Source organism: Apteryx mantelli, chromosome 1 (assembly GCF_036417845.1).
Source record: "Apteryx mantelli isolate bAptMan1 chromosome 1, bAptMan1.hap1, whole genome shotgun sequence".
In the NCBI taxonomy this organism is placed as follows: domain Eukaryota; kingdom Metazoa; phylum Chordata; class Aves; order Apterygiformes; family Apterygidae; genus Apteryx; species Apteryx mantelli.
The window spans coordinates 201,879,520-201,902,849 of NC_089978.1; the positions used below are offsets into that span (position 1 = coordinate 201,879,520).

Genomic DNA, 23,330 nt, shown 5'->3' on the forward strand with positions numbered 1-23,330 from the left:
GGTAACATATTCTTCATGGTGGGAATTAGAGCTGAAGATTAGTTCTCAATCGATGTATATTCTGTGTGTAGACTTAAGTGTTTCCCTCTTCCCTCTGAATCGGTAAATTTGGCAATGTTAGCTTTTCTAGATAATGCAATTGATGTTCAATAAGAACAAGGTATATCAGACAATGTCATAAAGCTTCTAATTTTTTCTTGTTTCATCAGCTGGAAGAAACTTTCTGGATTTGTTACAGAAAGAAAGAAATTTGGAGAAGAACTTCTATGGAGGTTAATAGAACCAAGGACCTTTGCTTGTCAGAAAGCTTTATAGAACTAACAATTTTGAAAGGAACTCATTTTATCCTAGTTTTCATTAGATAGATATTAGAAGCCAGTGCATCATAGCTCTTTTCAGCTTGCCTGGAACTTTTCATCTTATTAAGGCATATGTTGTATGTCAGGCAATAGGTTAGCGTAAAGGGGATTAATCACAGCTAGTATTACCATATCTGCCAGCGCTACTTTACGTAGAAGTAGCATAAATTTGGAGGCTCTTGTTAGTCCACAAGCAGAAGTAACATTCAGGCAGGCGCGCACAATGAAAAAGCAAAGGAATAGATGCTCTTGATACTTTGGATCAGGTCTGCAGATCTAAACCAATGTGGCTACTTTATGGAATGAAATCATGTGTTTGTCCAGTGGGGGTACCTGTACCGTATCAAACAGCTGATCCAACTAGAAGAATAATCCTTCCAAAAAAATTAATTTTAAGTTATGTTAAAAAATAAAAAATAAAAGTACAACTGCATCTTCAGATTTAGCCAAATACTTACGTCTCAAATAAACCACCCCAAAACCTGGTATAAAAAAGTAATATTTTCCTAGCTGTATTTAAGTTCCTTGTTCTGCCTTAAAACTAGTTTGTTTATGTTGGCTGAGCAATTGCATAGGGCAAAAGAGCAGACAATATTGAGTGGCTGCAAGCAAAGAGAGGACAAGACCTCCACTTTGAGCAACAGCCAAAGCTTATCTTTGGTCCTGAAAAACAGTAAAACTATGAAAAAAAAAATATATATATATATAGCTGTATCAGTTAACAGGTTACTTTTCCATGCATGGGATCTGTGCTCTAAGATGATGAGGTGTGCGAGGACAGGCACTAGTGGCAGTGTAGATTTTCTAGCCCAGTGAGTCCTTGAGAATTCTAAGGAATAGAAACTGCCCATATTAATACTTGTTCTGCTATCAAAATTAACTCTGAAATATCACCCTTATCAGTTAAATTACGTAATAAGTGCCTAAATCTAAACCTAACTACTTAAAAGAAATGGGGGGGGGAAAAAATGTCAATAGTAGTAGTAATTAGGAAAAAGAAATAAAATTTTATGCCTCCAGTTTTTCAGTCTTTTTTTTTGGTATTTTTGAAAAGAGGAACAAATCTTTTTTTCCAAATTGCTGTATCTTATACAGAACTAGTTGATAGACAAGGATTTTCAACTGTAGTGCAATCAGAGTTTTGAAGAAAACAAACTTCATAGCTTCCATAGGTACTTGCATTTACAGTTCCGAAGTACGTAAAGCAATGAAATATTGCGTGGATCTGTCAGCACTCGCAAATCTATTAGGAATTTTTAAACTGCCAATTCTTGCAACTTTATTTTTAGAACCTTCTGTCTGAAAAATTGCACAAGCTTCCTTTAGAGGATCTATAATATTTCTAAATTAACTTCACTTAGGAAGTTTTTTTGCTTGTATGTAACAGTCTGTAGTGTGATCATTTTCATTGTTCCCCTGCTTACCATGCAGTTTTCTTTATTCCTCTGCCATCTAATACTTATAACTTACGGAATTTGGATTTGTTGATTTAAAAGAAAAAAAAAGTTGCTTATTAAGTTTATATTGCTTTATGCTAGTCCCAGGCAAATAAATGAAGCTTTGGATCTTTCAGATTCTTTTATAAAATATTCTCTTTAAATTTAAAAATTCTGTGAAGTGGATGTTTCTTTTGTGTACTTGGTACTAGTTTCAGGACTTCTACTTTTTAATCTCTTCGTTTCTGGCGAATTACCCATCCCTTTTGAATACTCTATGGAGTATTTAGATACCCTTCCTTTTCTTAAAGCTATGTGAAAAATAGCAAAAATGACAACAAGAAAGGGGTTTGTTCACTGTGTGTACAAATCAAGCTAAATACTGCAAGTATGTAAACACTGCCTTTTCCAAAAAATGTGTAAATCAGATTCTTTTGGTCATTCATTAAAAAGTTGTATTACTGTATTGTCCATTTGCCTGTACCATTTGAAGTTATTTGCTGTGGTTTGGGGGTTGTAACTGGCTGTATTTACAGTCTTGATGGTGTCTTAACTTTTTCAGAAGCTACTACTTTTATTTTCCTTCCTCTTCTCCCTTTGGTGGAGAATTGATTTCATTTCCTGTCCTCAGAAGTCATAGTAATCCTGTTACTCTGTTACGAGTGTGTCCTAATTCTGCCTCAGGGGGACTGTGTTGAGCACAGGAAGAACTTGCTTCTACCAGGTTTGAGTGGGACCTTTCTGAAGAAGCTAATGACGTTCCTGCTGGTTTGGATTTTGATGTGAAAACATTGGATCTTATTTTGCAGCTAGATACAGATATATTGCCAGATTGATATTTGCTATATTGTTTTTTCTGATATAAGTTGTCTTCCTCATAGAATTGCTTTCTGGTCTTACAGATGTTACTTTCAACTAGAGAATTTAGAAATTAAAGAAGATACCCTGACCAGAGGGTTTCTTGTTTTTGTTTTGCAGTATGAAGCTTATGACTAAATGCTGTGACTGTAAAACAAGAGTTTCTCCTTTTCCATGAATACGTTGTATAATTGCATTGTATAAAAAGAGATTAGCATTTTTAATTTTTGTTAAAAACTTTTGATTCTTTTCTTAGAGAGAAGATGATGAAGAAATGCAAGCCTTAAAAGAAAAATTGAAGTACTGGCAAAGGCTGCGCCATGATCTTGAAAGAGCACGTTTGCTAATTGAACTTATACGTAAGCGTGAAAAATTAAAACGAGAACAGGTTAGTAGAGTACCTTTTTAGTTTGATGAAACTTTGCTGAAACAAAAGATAGTTTAAGTATTCTTGTGCACAAGTTTTGCAGTAAGAAGACTACAATTTTTGTCTTTTAATCTTCATTTAGGATCAAGAAACACGTGTGCACACGTGCACAGACACATAGTTTAAAATAAATAGAATTATTTAACAGACCTTTCAGTTACACTTACAATGATGATGTATTTCTAAAGAACTGTTAAAAAAAAAAAAACTAATTGATTCTGCCAGCACGTATGCCTATACTGAGTTGCTTTTTTTTTTTTAATGACAAATAAGCTGCATTTAAATCATGCAACATTATGAAATATTAATAGCTGGGAGAAGGAAAATGAGGAAGTGATAATGAAGAATGACAACATTGTATAAGAAAACTGTGAAAGCAACAAGTTTGCCCTACTGAGTCATTAGCCACCTTTTTATACAAACAGCATTCCATTTTTATTTTTTTGTAAGTTGTACCATTCATTGCTAGATAATATAGCCAGAAATTCTTGAATACTTTCATGTATCATTTGCTACCTATAGGAAGATACCTGTTTGTGTGTCTGCATATGTATGTGTATGTATACTTTGTGTGTTTTTATTAAATAAGTACACACATACGCACACACAGTTACAAGCGCACCATTAATGTATCATTGCCATAACAAACCTGTTTCAATGTTTATCTTTTTAAATGTCCTGAAAATAAAACTATAAAGGAGTCTTAAAATAGTCAAAAGTAATGGCAGTTCTAAAGGGTAACCAAATATTTGAAGAAGCTGTAGATTTTGGTATTTTTAAATGATTTTATTGGCATTTACATAGAATGAACATTTTGTTTTTTAAAACAACCCTTTTTTGATTTTTACATGGCCTGTTAACGTTCATCAATGTTGTAAATTCTTATGCTATGTTTTGAACATGGTACTACTACTACAATTTAATTTTAAGCAGGTTACCTTTAAATTTTTTGCTCTTATTTTTGCAGCTGGTTGTGTTATGCAAAGCTATTCATGTGTAATGTCTTCTCTTTAAAAAGAATTCCAGTTAAAAACTGGAACAAAATTCAATTCTTATAGATAAAATATGAATCTAAGTTCTGAAAAATTGTGAAGCTGGAGTTGAAGCTGAGTTTACAGCAAAGGGGGTTGAGAGTGATTATGTAGACATCAGGTGAAAATGTATGTCAGACCAATGCCAACTAATGATATCGAAAGTAGCATAAGGTCTAGAAGTGTTATTTTTGAAAATTCATTTTCTTTGGTATTTCAACTAAGGAGCTCAGTGACTTAAAATATTTATATCGAGTACATTACTCTTACTGCAGAACAACTCAGAACACTATGTTACTGAAAAATACTTAACTGGGTAATTATTACTTGTTTAGGTCAAGATTGAGCAGGTTGCTATGGAGCTTCAGCTTACTCCATTCACTGTACTTCTGCGGTCAGTTCTGGATCAGCTGCAGGAAAAGGATCCTGCTCGTATATTTGCTCAGCCAGTGAACCTCAAAGAGGTATGTCTTAAACTTAATGTTTCCAAAGTGTTTCCTCATGTTTGGATACGATTTAGCTGCGTTTAACAGGAAACAAATCAGTGCACTGCAGAATGGGGAGTAGTATTATCTTTTTTTATCTCTATTCTGGTAATTTATGTTATGACTTACTGCTATGAAAATCTGTTTATGTTCATATACCCCAATTTCCTTTGGGAAACACTTGCATGGAATAACATGAGAACATATTAACCTAAACCCCTTTATAAAAAGCTAAAAAAGGCTAAGGAGTTTTAGGGTTGTTTGGGGGTTTGTTTGTTTGTTTTTGTTTTACTTCTGAAATAATATTATTCGATAAAGCAAGTTTGAAGGGTGTCTTAATAAAAATTAAAATGTGGATACCGTGTTTTTATTTGAAGATAAATTTCTGCTTTTTTTTAAGTGGGAAACCAGATTGTCTTAGGGTGCACATATGTGTGTGTACATATGTATGTATGTGCGTATGTGTGTATATATATATATGTGTCTGTGCATGTGTGTGCATGCATACACACATTCTTCCAGAATTCTGAAAATGAATAGTTTGGGCATCTGTTATTAGAGCTCAGGTTTATTATCTAGGACACAGAATCATGTAATATGTAAACTTCTGTTGGCATGTAAATGTGCGCAAGATCAAAATGTGCAATTCTAAACTACATTTCCCAGCTCTTAATTTGAGGTGTTACCAAATATGGGGAGAAAAAAATCCAAATTGGTTAATAGCTAATGTTACTTTGTCTGTAATAAAATAATTTGATTACATTTTTACCCATTTTTGCTTTAAATATTTATTCAAAGGTTCCGGATTATTTGGATCATATTAAACATCCTATGGATTTCTCTACTATGAGAAAACGGTTAGATGCTCAAGGCTATAAAAACCTCAGTGAGTTTGAAGAAGACTTCAATCTTATCATAGATAACTGTATGAAATATAATGCAAAAGATACAATATTCTATAGAGCTGCAGTGCGATTAAGAGATCAAGGAGGTGTTGTTCTCAGGCAAGCTAGGCGAGATGCTGAAGGGATCGGTTATAATAATGAAACTGGAATGCACTTACCTGAAAGGCCTAAACTTGAGTCACCCCAGCCTTTCTCATGGGAAGATGGTAAGATGTTTTTAGATTTTTTTTTTAAGTTATGTTTTTCATTAAATACAGTCTCTGCCTGCCGTACACATGTTTAAAATTGTACCTGTTCAGTTTTCTGATGTGAAATATTTCTTTTTCCTACTACAGACTTTTTTTTTTTTTTTTTTTGAGGATTCAGTTGATTCTCTTCTACTGCTTCTGTTCTTAGAAAAGTGTCTTCCAGATTCTGGTTTTTAACAAGCTTAGAGCCTAATTTAAAAATATATATATGAAAATGGATTTTAAATTTTGAGTGCTTTCTTTGACATGATCATATATGCTCATAAGTTGTAGAACATGACTGCCAGTGTGCGTAAAAATGAGCATGTTCTTAAACTACCTGTTGAATCAAGAATTTAATGTTTAATAATAGTTCTACCTTTTTTCTTCAATAAAAAAAAATTAAGCAAGTTTGTAATACTGGGAATTAAAAAGTCATCTTTTGACTTAAAAAACTAGAAAGCGGAGATATGTGGCAGTGAAGGAGAAATAACATGCTTTGTTTATAACCGTAATCTCACCCTGCTCTTTGAAAAGAAAAAAATTATGCATTAAGATGTCTTCCTTCAGACCTAAAAATTCTTTGCTCCTCTACTTAGTTTTCTTGATCAGCATTTTGTTTAAGAAGAATTCTAGTAATATTACATAGTATGAGTTTGCTTCAACAGTTCTTCACTGGTGACAGTGAAGCTACTAAAACTGTAATCAAAGTAGCTTTTTGACTTTTTTTTAAATTTCAGCATGTGATTTTTTTTTTTTTCCCTCCTGTTGATATGGTTGTTAATATTCTGGTAAACACTAACACATTTTCAATTATACATATTTTGACTTCAGTGGATAGGTTACTGAATCCTGCAAACAGAGTGCATATGTCCTTGGAAGAACAGCTGAGAGAGTTGTTAGAAAAGCTTGATCTCACCTGTGCAATGAAATCCAGTGGGTCAAGGAGCAAAAGAGCAAAGCTGTTAAAGAAAGAAATCAGCATTATCCGCAGCAAACTAAGTCAGCAACACAGTCAAGCTCCTCAAATAGAATCAGGTATTGGAAGTTTTGAAGAAGAAACTGCAGCATTAGAACAAGAAGGAGAAGAAGAAGGTAAGATTTTAAACTCTCTTTAAGTCAGTACTGTTGTGGACCTCTTCAATCAGGTGCTCTAATCGTGTGAATTAAATAGTGTAATAAATAAATGGTATAATTTATTTGTAAATGGACATATAGTGCTTATTTACAATTAATATTTTAAGACTATCATAATGATCCTTTTAACCAATATCCCCTCCCTTATACTTCACAGTAGCAAGGATTTAAAAAAAATTTTAAGTGTTAAGAAATTAAAATACAAACAATATCAGAATGGAAAAAGATTTGGAAATCTCAGTGCATCTTGGTACTTTTGGAAATCCACTTACAGGCCAAAATATATATAGGGATCATGTGAGTTTAAGTCAATGGCACTGAAAACTCTAGCCATTATACTGTCTCTTGTAGCTTTTCTGTCCTTTAAAGCAGACTGTTTTGGGAGAGTGGAGGGTTAGTTTGTTTTTGCTGCTTTTTTAATAAAGCTAACTAGTGACAGGATTCACCAAACTTGATGTTTTATAATCAAGGCCACCATGTCCAACTACCCTTCCCCTGGTGCCTCTCTTCCTCCTCAAAATAGCGGTCTCAGATCCTTATCTACTCCTAGGTATTTGCCACTGATTTTAGTGAGAGCAGCATACAAGAAAGATCTGACTTCAGGTTACAGTTGAATGTTGTGTTTGTTTTTTGCTTTGAAATCAGTTACTGATATCTTTATTACTCCTCCTTAAATGACACAAACAAAAATCTCCCGGGATGAGGGGGGTATAAAGAGTCTTACTGAGAGTTTGTTCCATGATCAGCATTGCATTTTATTACCTATTTTTCTTGAGGAGAGGTAGAGGCATGTCACATCTTGACTAACAGTACTGGATGGCGGAGGAAAAGATGGAAGGGAAAGTGGAAGCATAATGAAAACAGTAGTCTGTATAGAGCAGCTTGATGCTACCAAAATTTTTGAAAGCTGAACTGAATAAAATGACTGTCTCTAACTGCAGTTCATACAGCAGCTTGATGTTTAATTCTTAGTGTGATTAAGAGAATGATTTTCAAATCTGTAACTTGCTTCAGATTTGAATGACAATGGTAGAAAAACTGTACCTGAATCAGTATCTAACTTATCCATTAAGTTTTGAGGTGCTAATTATTCTTAAAATGTTTAATGATGGTTGGGGTTTGTGGGTGAGTGGGTGGTTTCCCCCCCGCCTTTCTTCCCACTTCCAGTAATGGTGCCACTGAATATAGTTGTTTAGAAATGTACTTTCTGGCAGATAATAAATATGCTATTTTTTGTTACTTCTAGCTTAACATTTTTATGACAACCTTTTATTGTTGGCAGCAGCTGTACAAATAATAGCCTAAAAGTGTAGGTACAATCTCTGACCGGTAACTACTTTCTTTGGTTTGAAATACTTCCTTTAAAAAAAAACATAATGAAAAGCATTATCCAGAGTTGATTGACACCATGATTATAATTATGATCTAGTCAAGAATAGTAAACATTAGTTCAAATTTGGATTCTGCAATGGAATGTAATTGGAGGAGGAGAGAAACAAGCTGCCGAAAAGAGAGCTATAAAAGGTGATCAGTAGAATCCTGTGACAAAAAAGTGAATCTCTACATGAGCTGACTTTAGAGTTGCTATGAATTATCCTTTACAATTCTGTTTTGAATTTCTAATCATGTGACAAGTTGTATCCTAAACACCTGTGGCATATGGTACCAAAATAACTCAGTGAAATTAGTCTTGTAATGTCTAAATAGTTTTTAAGTGTTTTTTTTTGTGCTTAAATCTTTATGTGAATCTTTTCAAATTAATTGTAAATTAATTGTTCAAAAAGCACAGGCCATTCTTAACAGACTTTTTTTTTTTTTTAAGAGATGGTTTTTAAATGGGTTTATCTGCCTGTGGATCTCATTCTTAAGGTCTTCTTGAAATACTATTTACCAATTCTAATTCTTGTATACCTTCAAAGTATGCGAACATAGTCACATTTTATTTTAACTATTTATGTTATTAATATGAATTATGCCTTATACAGATGAAGCAGTCTTTTTGATATGCACAAATCATTGATTTCAAAATAAGCATTGTGGAGCCAAAATCAAAACAATACCTAGATAATATTTAAACCACTGCAGATACAGGGTTCAAACCCTTGGTGTTTCACACCTTTCTTCAGGTGACATAGAAAATTATCTAAACAAAATTGTTGTTTGACAGCATGAATGTTTCTGTTGGATACATTGTTCTCATACAGCTACTCTAGAATAATCATCTTCTTTCTCCTTATTCATATCTTAAATGATTCTTCCTGTTACAGCTAGAAAGTTTTAATATCCATGTATATTTTTGTTGACAATTTTGGGTTAGGAAGTTATTTTACTTTTATTTGGGAATACTCTTGAGAGTAGAATGTTGTTTTGGTTTTGGTTTTTTTCCCATCACTTGGGATGAAAAGCTAAAATTAGTTCTGTACGCTCACAGTAAAATCTCCATTGCCTTTTCCCAGCATGGAACTGTTGAAATTAACTGGGAAATGATTGTGTAAAAGAAGGGGAAGGAAGAAAAAAAATTGGTAGAGGGTGGTTTTTCTGACTTCTCCTGTCAAGTCTGCAAAAGTATATTTGCCAAATAGTGTCTAGTAAAGCAGCAAGACTTTGTTTTTTGATAAATAAAACTGCTATCCACAATTGTAAAGCATCTTTGCAAAACTTGCATGTCTTAAATTTTATAACACACACTAGCTCAGTCTAATAGATCAGGTTAGAAATACAATTTTTTAAAATGCTTACTTGATAAAATTTGCCTTAGGCAGGTAAGGTAAATTACATTTTACAATTTTGTGTATTCATCAAACATCTTACTTTAATGGTGGTGTAATTGCATTTAAAGGATAAGTCATACACCACCCCAATTTTCTGTTAAACAAACAAATCTTAGATTTTAGGTATGAAATTAACATTACTGCATGAGAAGTAAAAAGTATTTATCCAGGTGTAAATTGTTAACACACCAAATATAAACACCTACTTTTCTATCCGTGTTACATTCCTAGTATAAAAGTAGGAACTACTAACTAGGACAGATTGTTGCTAGACAAGGTTTGTTTTTAAAATGTTATGCTTTGTTTCCAAACAACAATTTATTTGGTGGGCTGCACATTTATAGTGAGTTTTATAATAGACTTTCTAACTACGAGTTTTCAAAAATCACACTCTATTTATAATTTTTTCAGGAGATAAATCTCCCCCTAAACTTGAACCATCAGATGCATTACCTCTTCCTTCAAACTTGGAGACTAATTCAGAACCACCAACCCTCAAACCAGTAGAACTCAATCCAGAGCAGAGTAAGCTTTACAAAAGAGTAAAATTTGATAATGAATTATATAGCACTTCCATTCAGAAAGAAATAAATGGACACACTCCAGAACACTTACTTGACAGTAATCTCAATGAGTCGACTGTTTCTGCTGTAGCTGAGTCATCAACTGATGTAAACAGACGTACATCCATTCTCTTCTGCAAATCGAAAAGTATAAGCCCCCAAAAGTCTGCAAAGAACACTGAAACCCAGCCAACTTCTCCACAGCTAGGGACCAAAACCTTTTTGTCTGTAGTCCTTCCAAGGTTGGAGACACTTCTGCACCCAAGGAAAAGATCAAGGAGTGCATGTGGAGATTCTGAGGTTGATGATGAGTCCCCTGTAAAGCGCTTGGATACAGGTAAATGTTCCACAATTTATTTCAATGGATACATCTTGAAAGATGGCATACTTGTTAATTTTTGACATACATGTAACTGTTAATTTTCAGATTTTAGCAGTTTTTGCTTATAGTTGAATAAGCACGTATAGTTACTTGGTTACTGTAGGAAAACTACAGATTCATTGCTATGTTGGCCCTTACAGTTAGACTCAAACAAGTTTTACCATTTCAGACTTCATTTTATTAACTAGATCCTCAAGTTACCTCTGTGTATGGTGTTTTGTTTGCATTTTTTTAGTTATTTTCTATTTCCTTTTGTTGCGTCCAATAGAAAAGGTAAATAAGCTGCTTTTTTTGGAAATTCCCTGCTGAATTACAAAGAAACTTCATATATGGTGCCAAAACTAGAATTCTCTGGAAGAACATGGAAAAATACATTTTCCGTGAACAACTTTATTTTGCTGTAATGGTCCTGCAAGCATATTCCTAGGTTGTAAAACTGATGACTGTGTGCAAGTATACAGCATCTCACATATTATATGGCAGTGTTAAAATCCCAAAGTATAATGACATTTCCTCTGTTTCTTAAGCCTGTGCACTTTACCTTTTTAAAGTTGAAGAATCTAAATGCAAGATTATGGTCTTAATGAGATTTCTCTAAAAAAATTAAAAGAAAGCTAACTTTGGTGCAGTACAGTTGAGAAATTAATACACCTTTTCTTCATGAACCATACTTCTATTTGGAGAAGTTTGAACAAAACACTATTTGAGGAAGAATAGCAACATTGGGAAATTACTAAAGTGCATTTCCTTAATGTTTTTCATGGCCGTTGCTACAACTTCTATTATCTTTTAAAATAAATATTCTGTTTCCTTGTTGTGTCGGTAACACATACACAGGTACGAATACGGCATATAATTTTTATGCCTTTGAATGAAGGCCATAAAAATTGAATTACAAAATCATTTATTGTGAAGATGTGCTCTAAAAGCTGGGTGGGAACTTTTTTTGTTTTTTGGGTGGGGGAATCTTTTTGTTCATCCCTTCCTCCCCCCCTTTTCTGGATTCCTGTTCAAGAAAGGTTGAAAAGAGCCCATTTTTCTGATCTGATAAATTAGGAAGGCATATGTGCACATGTTCTTAGCAGGACTAATGTGAAGGTTTTTTAATATAGGAAAACTGGCTTAATTCTTAATAAATAAATCAATAAATCAGACTTTTGAGTTGTCATTTTGCTCCTTTTCTCTTTGTGGAGTACATGTATGTGGGACAAATATGCTTTGATTAGCTTAAAAAAAAAAAGTCAAACAGCTATGCATAATCTCTCCTAATTTCAGTGCACTTCCCATTTCAGAATTTATTTTTTTATGTGATATTTAAGTCAGTGATGGGAATAAAATCCCAAAAGTTAGAAGAAATTATTTTTTGTTAATATTATTTATGTAGCCTCTTCTTGAAACTAATGAAAATTATGTATAGAAATAAAATTTAAATAGACCTAATACATAGGAGGCATTTAGGTTGTGTAGTGTTTTGTTTCATTTTAAGAAGAGACTGTATCTGCTAATTGAACTCTTTTAGCCAAACTGAATTTATCCAGAAATGTGAATAGCATCTCTGTTCTCTTCTCTCTCTTTTATAAGCATATACAGATATATGTGCTTGTTAAATCTTATTTGTATGTTCTTTTTCATTTTGCAATTAAAAAAGTTTTGCTTTCATATTGAAGACTTTCTTTCTATATTATTTTCGAACTTGTGGCCTCATATGAATTTGAGTGAGCATTTTATTATTGGTAGCTATTTTGAGCTATGGTTTGGCAGGAAGTAGTTCTGTTTGCACAAACCCCAAATGCTTTGCAAGGTGTAAACCCTGCTGAATTATTTCATTTTTGTATATGCAAACTGTGGTAGATCGATGCAGATGTTTATGCTCTGTTAAAAAAGATAGAATGTTCCATACAGTAATGTATTTTTTTTTTTTTTCCTATTTGGATGTTTATCATGAAATTGTAATTTCACACTATGGTAAAATGCTGTTGTTCAAAAGAATTCAGCAGATCACGAGCCTTTGCCTTGAAAGACGTGCAGTCATATGTAAGGCATGTGTTGGGCTCCTTGCTTTCCTTCCTGCGAACTAGTCACTTTGGGAGCAATCATTGTAAATGAAAATGAATGGCTGTTGCAGGATTTTCTCTGACTAGTGTGAATGCTAAATATTATCGATTCTAGTAGATATAGGGAAAAAGTGATAAAAAGGGACTTTGCTTAATATACAAGGCATTGAAATTTTGGACACTAGAAAGAATTTGAAGTGGTCAAGGGCTGCACTTAGGCTGCTGTTTGCTTGTTATTACTGTTCATGCACTGCTTTAAAGTCTATACACTGTCAGGTCTTTCTCCCTTTCCCTATCCATAACCAATGTTTCATTTTTTGCCTTTACGTAAGGATGTTTTGTTGTTTTGTCCCTCACCTTATTCAGTCTCCTGAAAGTATACCATTTTAATGTCACTCATGCATATTCTTAAATAAGAGGTCCAAAATAAGACTCCAAACTTGCCTAATCTAGTTCAATAAAGCCATACCTACTTTGTCTAATGTTTCGTTCTCACAGACTACCTTTTATTATGCTCCCTTGAGTTACATTCAAGGTGGGTGGTATTGCTGATTAGTTTCAAGAAAGATAAATACAGGATCCATTGGTCCAGTGCTTTGATAGGGGTGGTGTTTCATATATTGTTGATTTTCATATACAGAATGATTATTAAAATAATAGTTTTTATCAGAAATAGGTGATTATTGTACACCATAATTTATCATTGAGAGGACTGAAAACAGTTCATTTTAATAATCTTGCCCCCCCTTTATATGTGAAACCTCATTTAAAAAATATAAAGCAATAGTGTAATGTACCTTAAATTTTTATCTGATAATGCTTTTCCAGGTCATTATCGCATACATACATAGCACATCTTTCTCCATGGTTGCTATGTGGAAACTTAGATTGCATAGTAGAGAGAAGTGTTTAAAAGTTTCCTATACATACTTGATGGTGTGGGGTTTTTTGTTTGTTTTTTTTGTTTTGTTTTTTTTCCTGGTATCTAGCAGTTTCAAAAAATAGGTTGTTTTTGCTTAAGAAATCTGGGTCACATAATAATTAGGTGGATGATTCTTTAAGTTGAGCATGTCAAATCTTAACTGAGAAGTGGTTAATGATCCTTGCAAAATATATATCATATACTTCCTTTGCTTGGTTGGAAAACCTGAGTCCTTTTCATCAGGTTAATAACTTAAAATTAATTGGTGCAGTTATTACGTCAGAGGAAAATAAAGGTGATCAATGGATAGAAGATAGATTTTGGTGACCGCTAAAAGATGCGCTTTTATCAGTTGTGTATAGGCCTGATGAACTCTTAGAACAAATAACTGTTTCAAAATACCTTTTGAGTATTATAAAATGGTAAATTAGATTCAGATCCAATTTCCATGTTGTTCTTCATTTTATCAGTCACCTTTAGTCTTTTACAAATCTAGGAAAGAAATTCAGTTACTGATGCTACCCTGCCTTCTAGGCAGAACTTAAGTATTTAGAATTTTCTATCGTAATACGGTCATGTTAAATTATCATAAAATTAGGATTGCAAATAGTGATTAATGCAGTACAGTACTTTATTTTTGTTATTATTTCTTGGCTAAGTAACGGTAATGAAATATTTCACTGGAATGTATTATTTGTTCAATATTCTTCTCGCTGCCAACTACACAGATTTTCTCAGGGCACTGAAACAGATGTCAACAAATACTTAAAACCCGGATCACTGAATTACAGCATTTAACACAGTAAAAAACACACTTCTTGTGTGTGTAAATTTATCATTTACTAATATATACTTTGTATATGGGTGTCAGTGTATGACAAATCTAATGATACCTTGTTAAAACTGTTATTAAATGTTGAGCTGCTTTTGTTTCAGTCCGGGCACTACGAAGTGTTTGATGGCACTTAAGAATTGTCTGCAGGCTACCTATATGTGAATTGCACTTATCGTTGGTGTAGTGTCATATTGTAAAGATGACTGCTTTTACTCATTTTTATTTGGTGTGGTAAGGATAGAGATTCTGTTTTGGGGTAAGACTGAATACAGGTTATTTCTTGAATTCTTTAACATTTGATTTCTAATAAATCTTTGAATCTCTCCGGAGCAAAGGCCAGCTTGATTAAAAGTCAAGCTTCGTATGTGCAGCATTAAATCACCATTCCCTAAATGGAAGAAATGAAAGTAAAACATGCATATTTAAGAACATAATTTGTGTCCTCTAAGTAAATTACAACTTAAATTACAGTCAGCTCAGTGAAGAAATAGTCAAAATTATTGAAGTGCTGTTAACATGGACAAGAATGGTAGTGTATACACATTTTCATATGTAGAATGCAGTAATTTGACTAAATCAGCTGACAGTTCCAGAGTCCTCATACTTTGAATTAAACTATTCTTTTTGTTTTCTTTTTTTCTTTAGATACATACTGATTGCTTCCTGTAAAATCTGATGTGAAATTTAGTTACTAAGCACTTAGTGATGGCCAAAAATGTCAACTGCATTTCTCCAGGAAGTTTCAAAACATAAACGTTTAAAAATGTTTTTGCAAGCTGACATGAAGCATTGGAGTTTGTGAAGGCTTGAAATGAATTGTCCTCTGGCTTGTTAAATGAGTCAGTGTACATAAATAGGGACTACAGCAGCTCAGCTGCTGAGTTGTCAGGATAGAGCCAGGCTACACAGCAGCCCGTAAGTACCCAAGAGGCTGAGAAAGCAGGAAAATTGCCAGTTTTGACTAGAACACTATCAAAATTATCCAGGGGGTGGGGGTGGGGGCTAGTATATTTTTTTGCTTGATTGTTTTTGACAAACTGATGGTTTTTTTGGTGGGATAATGGCCCCCTGGAAAACCTCAACTTGTTGAGTATTTGCAAAAAGACCCAGGCAAATTAAGGAGAGAAACTTGAAAAAACTGAATGCTGACACCTTTAACAATTCGTTCTTTGTATTTGGTCTGCTAAAGATTTAAAAGAAAATTCTGTCAGCCCTACTTATATTTTTGTCAATTTGATTCTGAAAAATTTTGAGAAATAGGATAGGATTTTCTAGGACTTGATATATGTGCAATTACAATGAAGTACATAATGCAGGAAGAGAGGAAAGTGAAACTATTTTATGCCAGTCAGTAATTGGTGTGACACTTAAAAGAATAAATACTCCTTTTGGGTTTTATTTCATCTAAAGGATGAGATAGTACTAAGAAACGCTTCCTTGTGTTTAAAATGCTTTGCTTATTTATTGATGTATTCTGTTAGAACAGAGAGAATTTAGAGCAACATGGGCAAGAACCGTGGGGCATGATGAGCAACTGGATACAATGATTCTCTGTTCTCTTTCAGGGCTTGTGAAGTATGTGCATACATAAGTGATAATATGCCCTAATATTTTAGAAAATTTTCTTAGGTCTTAAACGTCTTTATTCCTTTGAAAGCACTGTTTTTGGAGGGTTATTTTAAGAGGCTCATTCTTAGCACCCAACTTGCAAATGCCCTATTTTCTGTGATCAGTATAACTGAATGCTTTTGTAATAATAAAATATTTCTAGATAACCCTTCTATTTTTCTTGGTGCTGTAGGAGTTGTGGAGATTTTTATGAAATTTCAGCATTTCATTTTTTGGACTGCATAGCTCATTTGTTGGGCCAGGTTTGGCTTTCTAAAAAACAAAATGTCATGATCCTCTGTGCGATTCCTCTGTAGCAGTTAACGCTAATTCATTTTTGTGTGGTGCAGATGGTAATCAGAGAATTAATGAATGTGTTTTTTCTGAAGGTATGAAAAAAAAAAAAAACACCTAGTGAATTTGGAGATCCACATTATGCTTATGAATTAAGGGCACCGTTGCCTTGGTGTTGGGTCTGAGTGTAGATGATTCAGCTTCTAATTCATAAACTTCCCTATACCAAGGTCCCACGTAAAGTACCAGAGTTGATCAGATTACCATCATATTTGACCTGTTTAGAACATATTTGTTTAAAAGTTTTATTTTTCAAGAGTTGGATGATCATAAACGTGTGACTCTTAATTATGTCCCACACTAAATTCAGGCACTGAACTGGGAGGTCAAAAACACGATTATCTTAGGTTTCCTTCCACTAATGAAGAAATGGAGACAGTTCCCACAGTATGATTCACTGTGAGATGAATGTCTCGCAAGATTGGTATGTTTGTTTTTTCCTAGATGAGAACAGATTATGTAGTTACATGCATAGAGAGATATTCGTAAGAGAGATTATGGAGCACAGTATTGTGTACTCTCACTGTATCATAGATACTCTCTGAATCCTTCCTTCCTGAGATGTCATTCTAATATTCCAAACTTGAGATTACTCCTTAAGTCAGCCAGTGAAGTGTTTTGTATCATTCTTTTCCTATACAATGTTTTGTATTCATCTGAAGTAAAAAAGGGGGCATACTAAATCATAAACCCATAAATGTTTTCTAAGAAACAGTTATATTACAGCAATTTGAAAGGGCAGTTCTCATATCTAGTTTGCAAAGATCTGTGTTACCATTTTGGTAGTGACCAGCATTTATTTTTTTTTTAATATATGCATTTAAAAAGTAAATACAAGTGTTCTAAATTGCTTTTTAACATCTTTCCCTTTTTACTCTAGTAGAGTCAAACTCAAGTTAGGGTTAATATTTTTCAGAGGGCTGCATCGCAAACAGGCAAAGTCAAAGTAGAGCAAAACTAATGTAAGTTTTGTATTGGTCTATTAGTGTCCAGGGTGACTGGCCCTAGGAAAAGGCCTCTCAAGTGTTTATTCAGCAGAGAGTTCCCAGCTATAGAGTTAAGAGCTGACAGCCCAGTATAATTCCTGTTAATTCTCTCTTCTAGTAGTGCAAGCGCAATGTACTTTTTGCTTCAACGTCACTGTGAAATAATAGTATTTCTCTTTGTATCTTACAGTATATTCAAACCACAGCTCTATTCAATATGCAGATGAGATCCCCAATATAATTCTATTTAATATATGTTATAGGACAAAAATAAACTTTCTTTTCCTCCTGTGTAGCTTTTGGATACGGGTTGAAGTGTCTTGTTCTTCTAATAATCCTTTTACTTGAAAATGAATTCATGTCTCCCACCCAAAATAAATAAAATCCCCAATTTTTTTTTTTAAACCTGGATCATTTTTGTTTAAAGCACAGTTCCACAAATAGCTGCATTAGTATAAATGGTGGGGACGAACCTTGGCCTAACTTTGGAAGGCTACAGTTGCATTAGAAAGCCAAACGTGTAAAAAATACAAAAGACACAACCTTTTTTGCCCTCTGCTATTTATTGTAACAGAAACCTGGCTTATCTTTCTTTTTTGTTCACCAAACAAAAATTCATATAGGTCACTTTTATCTAATTCATATAGGTCACAGATCTCCTTCTATTGCTATTCCAGTTTTTCAGGTAACTTCTCATTAATGATTAATAAAATAATTTGCCCATTAGGTTTATAAAGTTCATCACATTGTGTCAGGAATATACCTTTTGGTCATAAGCTGTTCAATTTAGAGTGAATACTCCTGGCAGTACATTTTTGGAGAGGTGCAGCTCTCCAAATTTCTCTGTTGTATTCCAGAAAGACTTGTGTATATCTTTTTGCAGTTAACATGCGCTACAAAGAAATGGGTAACATGGTTACCTGTTCCCATTGGGCATTTGCTTGGGGGGAAGGTGGTGAACTTTTTTTCGAGTGAGACAGAAGATCTGCATAAGATCTCTTAAGAAAAGCTGTATTTAATTAAAAGCAAGCACTTCGTTAATTAAATAGCTAGTTTTGCAACTCTCCCCCCCCCCCCCCGCCCCGGTGAAAAAAAAGCCTTATGCAATTTAGGCTTAGAAATATTCTCAGAAGACAAAATACTATCTGCTCGAGTTTCTAGTCCTGCGTGTTGGAAAGCATAAACAGTATTGTTACCGATAGGAATGTGTTAGTAAGTTTTGCTCCTTAGAGTGAACGGGATCTGAAATCTAGTTTCCAAAGGGCATAATGTTTTGAAAAGCATTGCAACTATAGCAAGGTGAACAACTTCCTTTTTGACTGCTCCAGTGGTATTGCACCTTCTTGCAGTTGTTGCTGTTTATCTCTCAAAAAAGTCTTTCTGCATTGTCGCTAGTGGTAAAATATTAACCCTCCATTTGTGATATATTTTTAGCTTGTTGTTGTTGTTGTTCTGGTAGAGCAAACTTTTCTAAATTCAGGAGTGCCTTAGTGTTTTATAAGCCTTTGCCATGTGCTTCATTACATACTCTGTCTTTTGGTGTATGTGTTTTTTCTAAACCAAATATCTCCCATATTCATTTAGATGAGGGCATCCTGCCATTGTGGAGCACTGGGCTTAAGCGCTCTACAAACACAGAGCTTGAAAATGTTTTTTACAAAGTCAGAGGGGAGATTGATTAAAGTTCTGCTGAGGCAGTACTGTAAGCAAAATTCTTAATTTGAAGCAAAAGGTAATTAATATTCTGAAGGCTCCTTTCTGGGAAGGAAAATTTGTTTAGGAAATTGTTTGTGGTAGTTAGGCAATATACTGTCAAAAATGTTTGAGTTGTGTTTTTCATGCTATGAAAAAAATTGTTAGTTTTTTTTTAAACTGGAACTTTTTTTTTCCTGAATCTGTGATGTTCTCTATAATTATAGTGTTGATGGAGCGACACTTTATGACATCCTCTAAATAACAGTAATATCTCCAGCTGATAAGTTAGGAAAAGACAGTTAAATTAATCCTGTAAATCTGGGGACATTGTTTAAAATACAGAGGACAGTTACTGTTCAGTCATGTGTTCTTGGCTTATTAACTCAATGTCTTTTTACATGGAAATGTACTGTTCAGTTTATTCCTTGGAGTGAAATAGATTCTGCTTGCTTTTTGTAGCTAGAACAGAATGGGAGCTGTTGCAATAAATTATATTAATATTTAAGAAAAAAAGTAAAAGCAGCAATTTGTTAGAAAGGATACCTTATACCTTAAAGAATTGCTTTCAAAATAATTTTAAATGTTTTATGAACTGATCAGGGTGTTTTTTTCAGTGTTAGGCTCACATAGCTGTCATCTAACTTAATGAGACAGGAAACATAACCATCTTGTGTTTCAGAACTTAATGGAAGTGGCAATATTAAGTAGCTGAGCGGTGTTACAATTTTTGTTTTTTATGGTAACTGCTGTTTAACAGTTTATTTCACAAAGATCCCACAGGTTGGTAAAAATCACTGCTTTGTTGCATGAGGCACATAGTATTATGTGCTTTCAATATGTGTGATGAATGAAGGCTTGGTGAGCTCTGGCTGTTGACAGGGAAAACTAGTAAACCTTTGAAATTAAAGTAGAGCTGCTGGAGCAGCAACATTTTGTCTTTATGATGTAATCGGTATGCTGGACACAAAATTGGGATGGTAGGTTCACATATGCCTTACTCAGTAGAAAGATATATATCTTATCTTGTGTCCAGTAGTGTAGAATTACCCACAATTCTGTAATTGCGGGAACAGAGTTTTAGTGAGAATATCATTGGAAGTGGTGGTGAACAATATACTTCCCCCCAAAGTGAGAATTTGCTTGCTTCCCGTTATCTCTGTTAACCTGATAAGGGAACTCGAAGAAAAATTCTTTATTCAAAAAATCTTGTTCTTTACCTGTCTGTTGATTTTGCTGATTAGTTTTTGTAACCTGTTCACAAATAAAATTAGCTTCAAGTGGCATATCTGGCTGAGAATCCCTTACCTCAGTCTTGTGGATATACTGTTGTGAGATGTTTTTAATTGGTAGCTCTTGCACTTGTTTCCTGTTGTAGTACCCAGACATAGTTTCTTCAGTGTATGTGGAGGAATTGATATCTGATACAAAGTACTAAATATTTTAACTATTCTTGAAAAAAGTGATACTTGAAGAAAAGTTAATTTAATTTGTTGGTAACCAAAACAGTTCCTCTGTCATTTCCTGGTTTAAATTTGTGAGACCATGCTGTCCTAACATAGTAACTCCCCTCTCCCCCTTTCATTTTCCTCTCTCTCCTTCTTCCTTTTGTCTTTCACTTCCTTTCTTCTCCCTTTTTATCTCCCTCCAAATCTGTAGCAATATGATTGTCACTGTGAAATGACTTCCTAACAACATTTAATTGGAAAAGATGGAGATCAAAGCAGACGTTGACAAGGGAACTAACCTATTGATAAGAATGGATAAATATTCTATTTAAAAAAAACATATTTTTATTGCAGATAAAAGTATTTTAAGCCTGAGAGGAGACAACATACTGTAGATTGATCTGATTAAATCTAAAAAATATGAATTATATAAATATGTGGTTCAGCTTTATTTTAACTCTTCATGTTCAGTGCTGCCTAAAAATAGCAAAGTTGAGTTGGTTTTTAATAGCCCTTGACTATCTTCACTTGAAGACGCTTCAAGCACTGGCAGGCTGACTGCATGAGCTTTGAAACATCTTGTATCATCTTTTCGGGTGCTGTTGTTGAAGTCAGGACAATCTTAGAATAGCAAGCACTGTTTTTAAGTTACCAGCATTGTTAATTTTTACTAGGCAATAAAAAATTTTTAGTGCAGTGTTACATTCTCTTAAAGAACGCATATCATCAGCTTGTTTAAGTACAGTGCAAATTCCCATAGAAGGCTGTTCCACATCTTTAGGAGGCACTGGATCATTTATACTGAATCACTTGAAGTTTCACCTCCTTTTATGAAATTCCTCTCAAGGTGAGCAAAAGACCTGAAAAAAAATAGGTCAAAAAATGCAGCTGTGTAATAACTGACTAATTCAGGGACTTGCAGTTTACTATGTTGTCCTGCTTGGCATATGAAGAGTGGTAGATTTCTGGCAAACACTTCAGCCTTCATCATTTTCTCAGATGGCAACTCCAGTTTCTGCTCACTCTTTGAGAATGAGGCAGAAATTCAGAACTGTTTCTTCTAAACAGCTGTAAAAGGTAAATAAATGGCTTGTTACCTTTCTAATAGAACAGGATTTCTGGATGTGCTTACATAAGAACTTTGAAGTTCGCTTGTGTATCAGTTTTTTTTCCTTTGGGTACCATGCCCAGCGATGATATTCCCCAAATTATGGGGAATGTTTATATTCAAAGAAAATAATGTGTTGGTAAAAGCTCTGCATGAAATCTTTAAGATGGTAATTTAACAAAAAGTTGTAAGAAATTGAATAGTCTGCCTGAGCGGGTCTTGTTGGGCAGCTGTGAAAGACAGCTAGGCTCTAGGGTTTTGATAAGATATTGACAGATAATTCTCATGCTTTCTCATGATTTAGGTTGGGAATAAAAATAAGCTTTATTCATTCAAGTTCTTAACAGCTCTTTCAAATTTTCATTTAGATCAGTATTCAGTAAATGAGAGGATAGAAGTACTTAAATGGAAAATACATAAGTATTTTTCCTAAGATGCCTTTACTGTTTGTATTACTGCATAACTGAGGGGGGGAAAAAAAAGTCAATTCCAATTTTAAATCCTCATAAGTAGTCTATGCCAAGATACATTAGAAGTAAACAATCCTAAATATTAATGGTTTTCTGTGGTCATTATGTTTCTTGATCCTGAATGACATATTATTGATCTGTATGTGATTCAGGCACTTCATCTTGTATTTTACAGTCACCTATGTCTGCGTTGACTTGCCATAAATCATACAAGCTAGAGCTGACTGAATTCACATTGTAAAGTTATTTTTAAATTGCTCAAGTTTTATGCGTGCACTTTTGATGGCATGTAGTGTATACCCATCAGTCATTTCTGTACCATTAGAACAGTTTTGCTTTCTAGAAAAGAGTTTAAAAACATTTTTATGAAACTTTTTTGCTTGTATGGTCTGTATATATATTTTTTCTTTCATATTTGTCTGGAATGTTTTCAAATTCTTCCACCAGTGTTGGCTCCCAGGTGTATATTTTAAACTGTCTTAAACAATAGTTGTGCAGTGAAGTGATCCATTATTGTAGTGTACAGACCTCCAGACAATCCTTATCTTGTGAAAGCTGCAGTTATAGATGCTGATGACTTTTCCTTTCTGTTGTGCAGTTCACATTCGGCTATTCTAGCAGATTCTTCTGATGAGCCAGACTTCTTATTCCCAATTTTAGAAGGATGCTAGTAGATATATGATGATTTCTTAATCATTCTTTTGAAACATATCAAACTTTGACTCTTCTGTGAGCCACCAAAGTGTATTCATTACATGTTACCTATGTTTCCAAACGTGAAAATTTCCTGTTTAGGATCTTGAAAGCTGCTGCTATTTAGCTTATAGGTGTCAGCACTCTCACATCATGGGCTCACACTGAGCTTTCTTAGCTACCTTTGAACATTTGACCATGATCAAGTTTTGGGCAATTTTTGAAAACTTCATTTCCAAGGATACTCTTCACCCCAGACTTTGTCTGTCATCTTCATGTTAAAAGTAACTGGTTCCCGTGTTGTCTGCATACCGTGAGGACTGTTTTGAGAATCTGTAAACTTTGGCATGCTCAGATATTCATCAGTGTATTCTGACAGAAGGGTTGTTCCTAATATTCTTAATGCACTTCAGAATTTACTGTTGGAAATAGACATTCTTAGGGTTACTCTAAGGTTCACTTTTTGAAAACTTTATGGATGCCTTCCTATTGCTACAGTTTGCAAATTTTCAAGGTTTGCATATTTAAGACTTGTGATTATTTACTAACATAAAGTATTCCTTTACCCTGTCTGTGCAT

General features: G+C 34.0%; 1 protein-coding gene across 2 annotated transcripts in view; it reads left to right on the forward strand.

Annotated features, from left to right (window-relative positions):
• The window catches only part of BRD1 (bromodomain containing 1), a 60,551-nt gene that overhangs the window by 21,052 nt on the left and 16,169 nt on the right, over positions 1 to 23,330 (forward strand). For both annotated transcript variants that reach the window (XM_067315840.1, XM_067315847.1), the window contains exons 4-8: positions 2,910 to 3,041; positions 4,447 to 4,575; positions 5,395 to 5,707; positions 6,563 to 6,823; positions 10,048 to 10,536. In XM_067315840.1, coding sequence (XP_067171941.1) covers positions 2,910 to 3,041; positions 4,447 to 4,575; positions 5,395 to 5,707; positions 6,563 to 6,823; positions 10,048 to 10,536 — 1,324 coding nt within the window. The remainder of the gene's footprint in view (positions 1 to 2,909; positions 3,042 to 4,446; positions 4,576 to 5,394; positions 5,708 to 6,562; positions 6,824 to 10,047; positions 10,537 to 23,330) is intronic.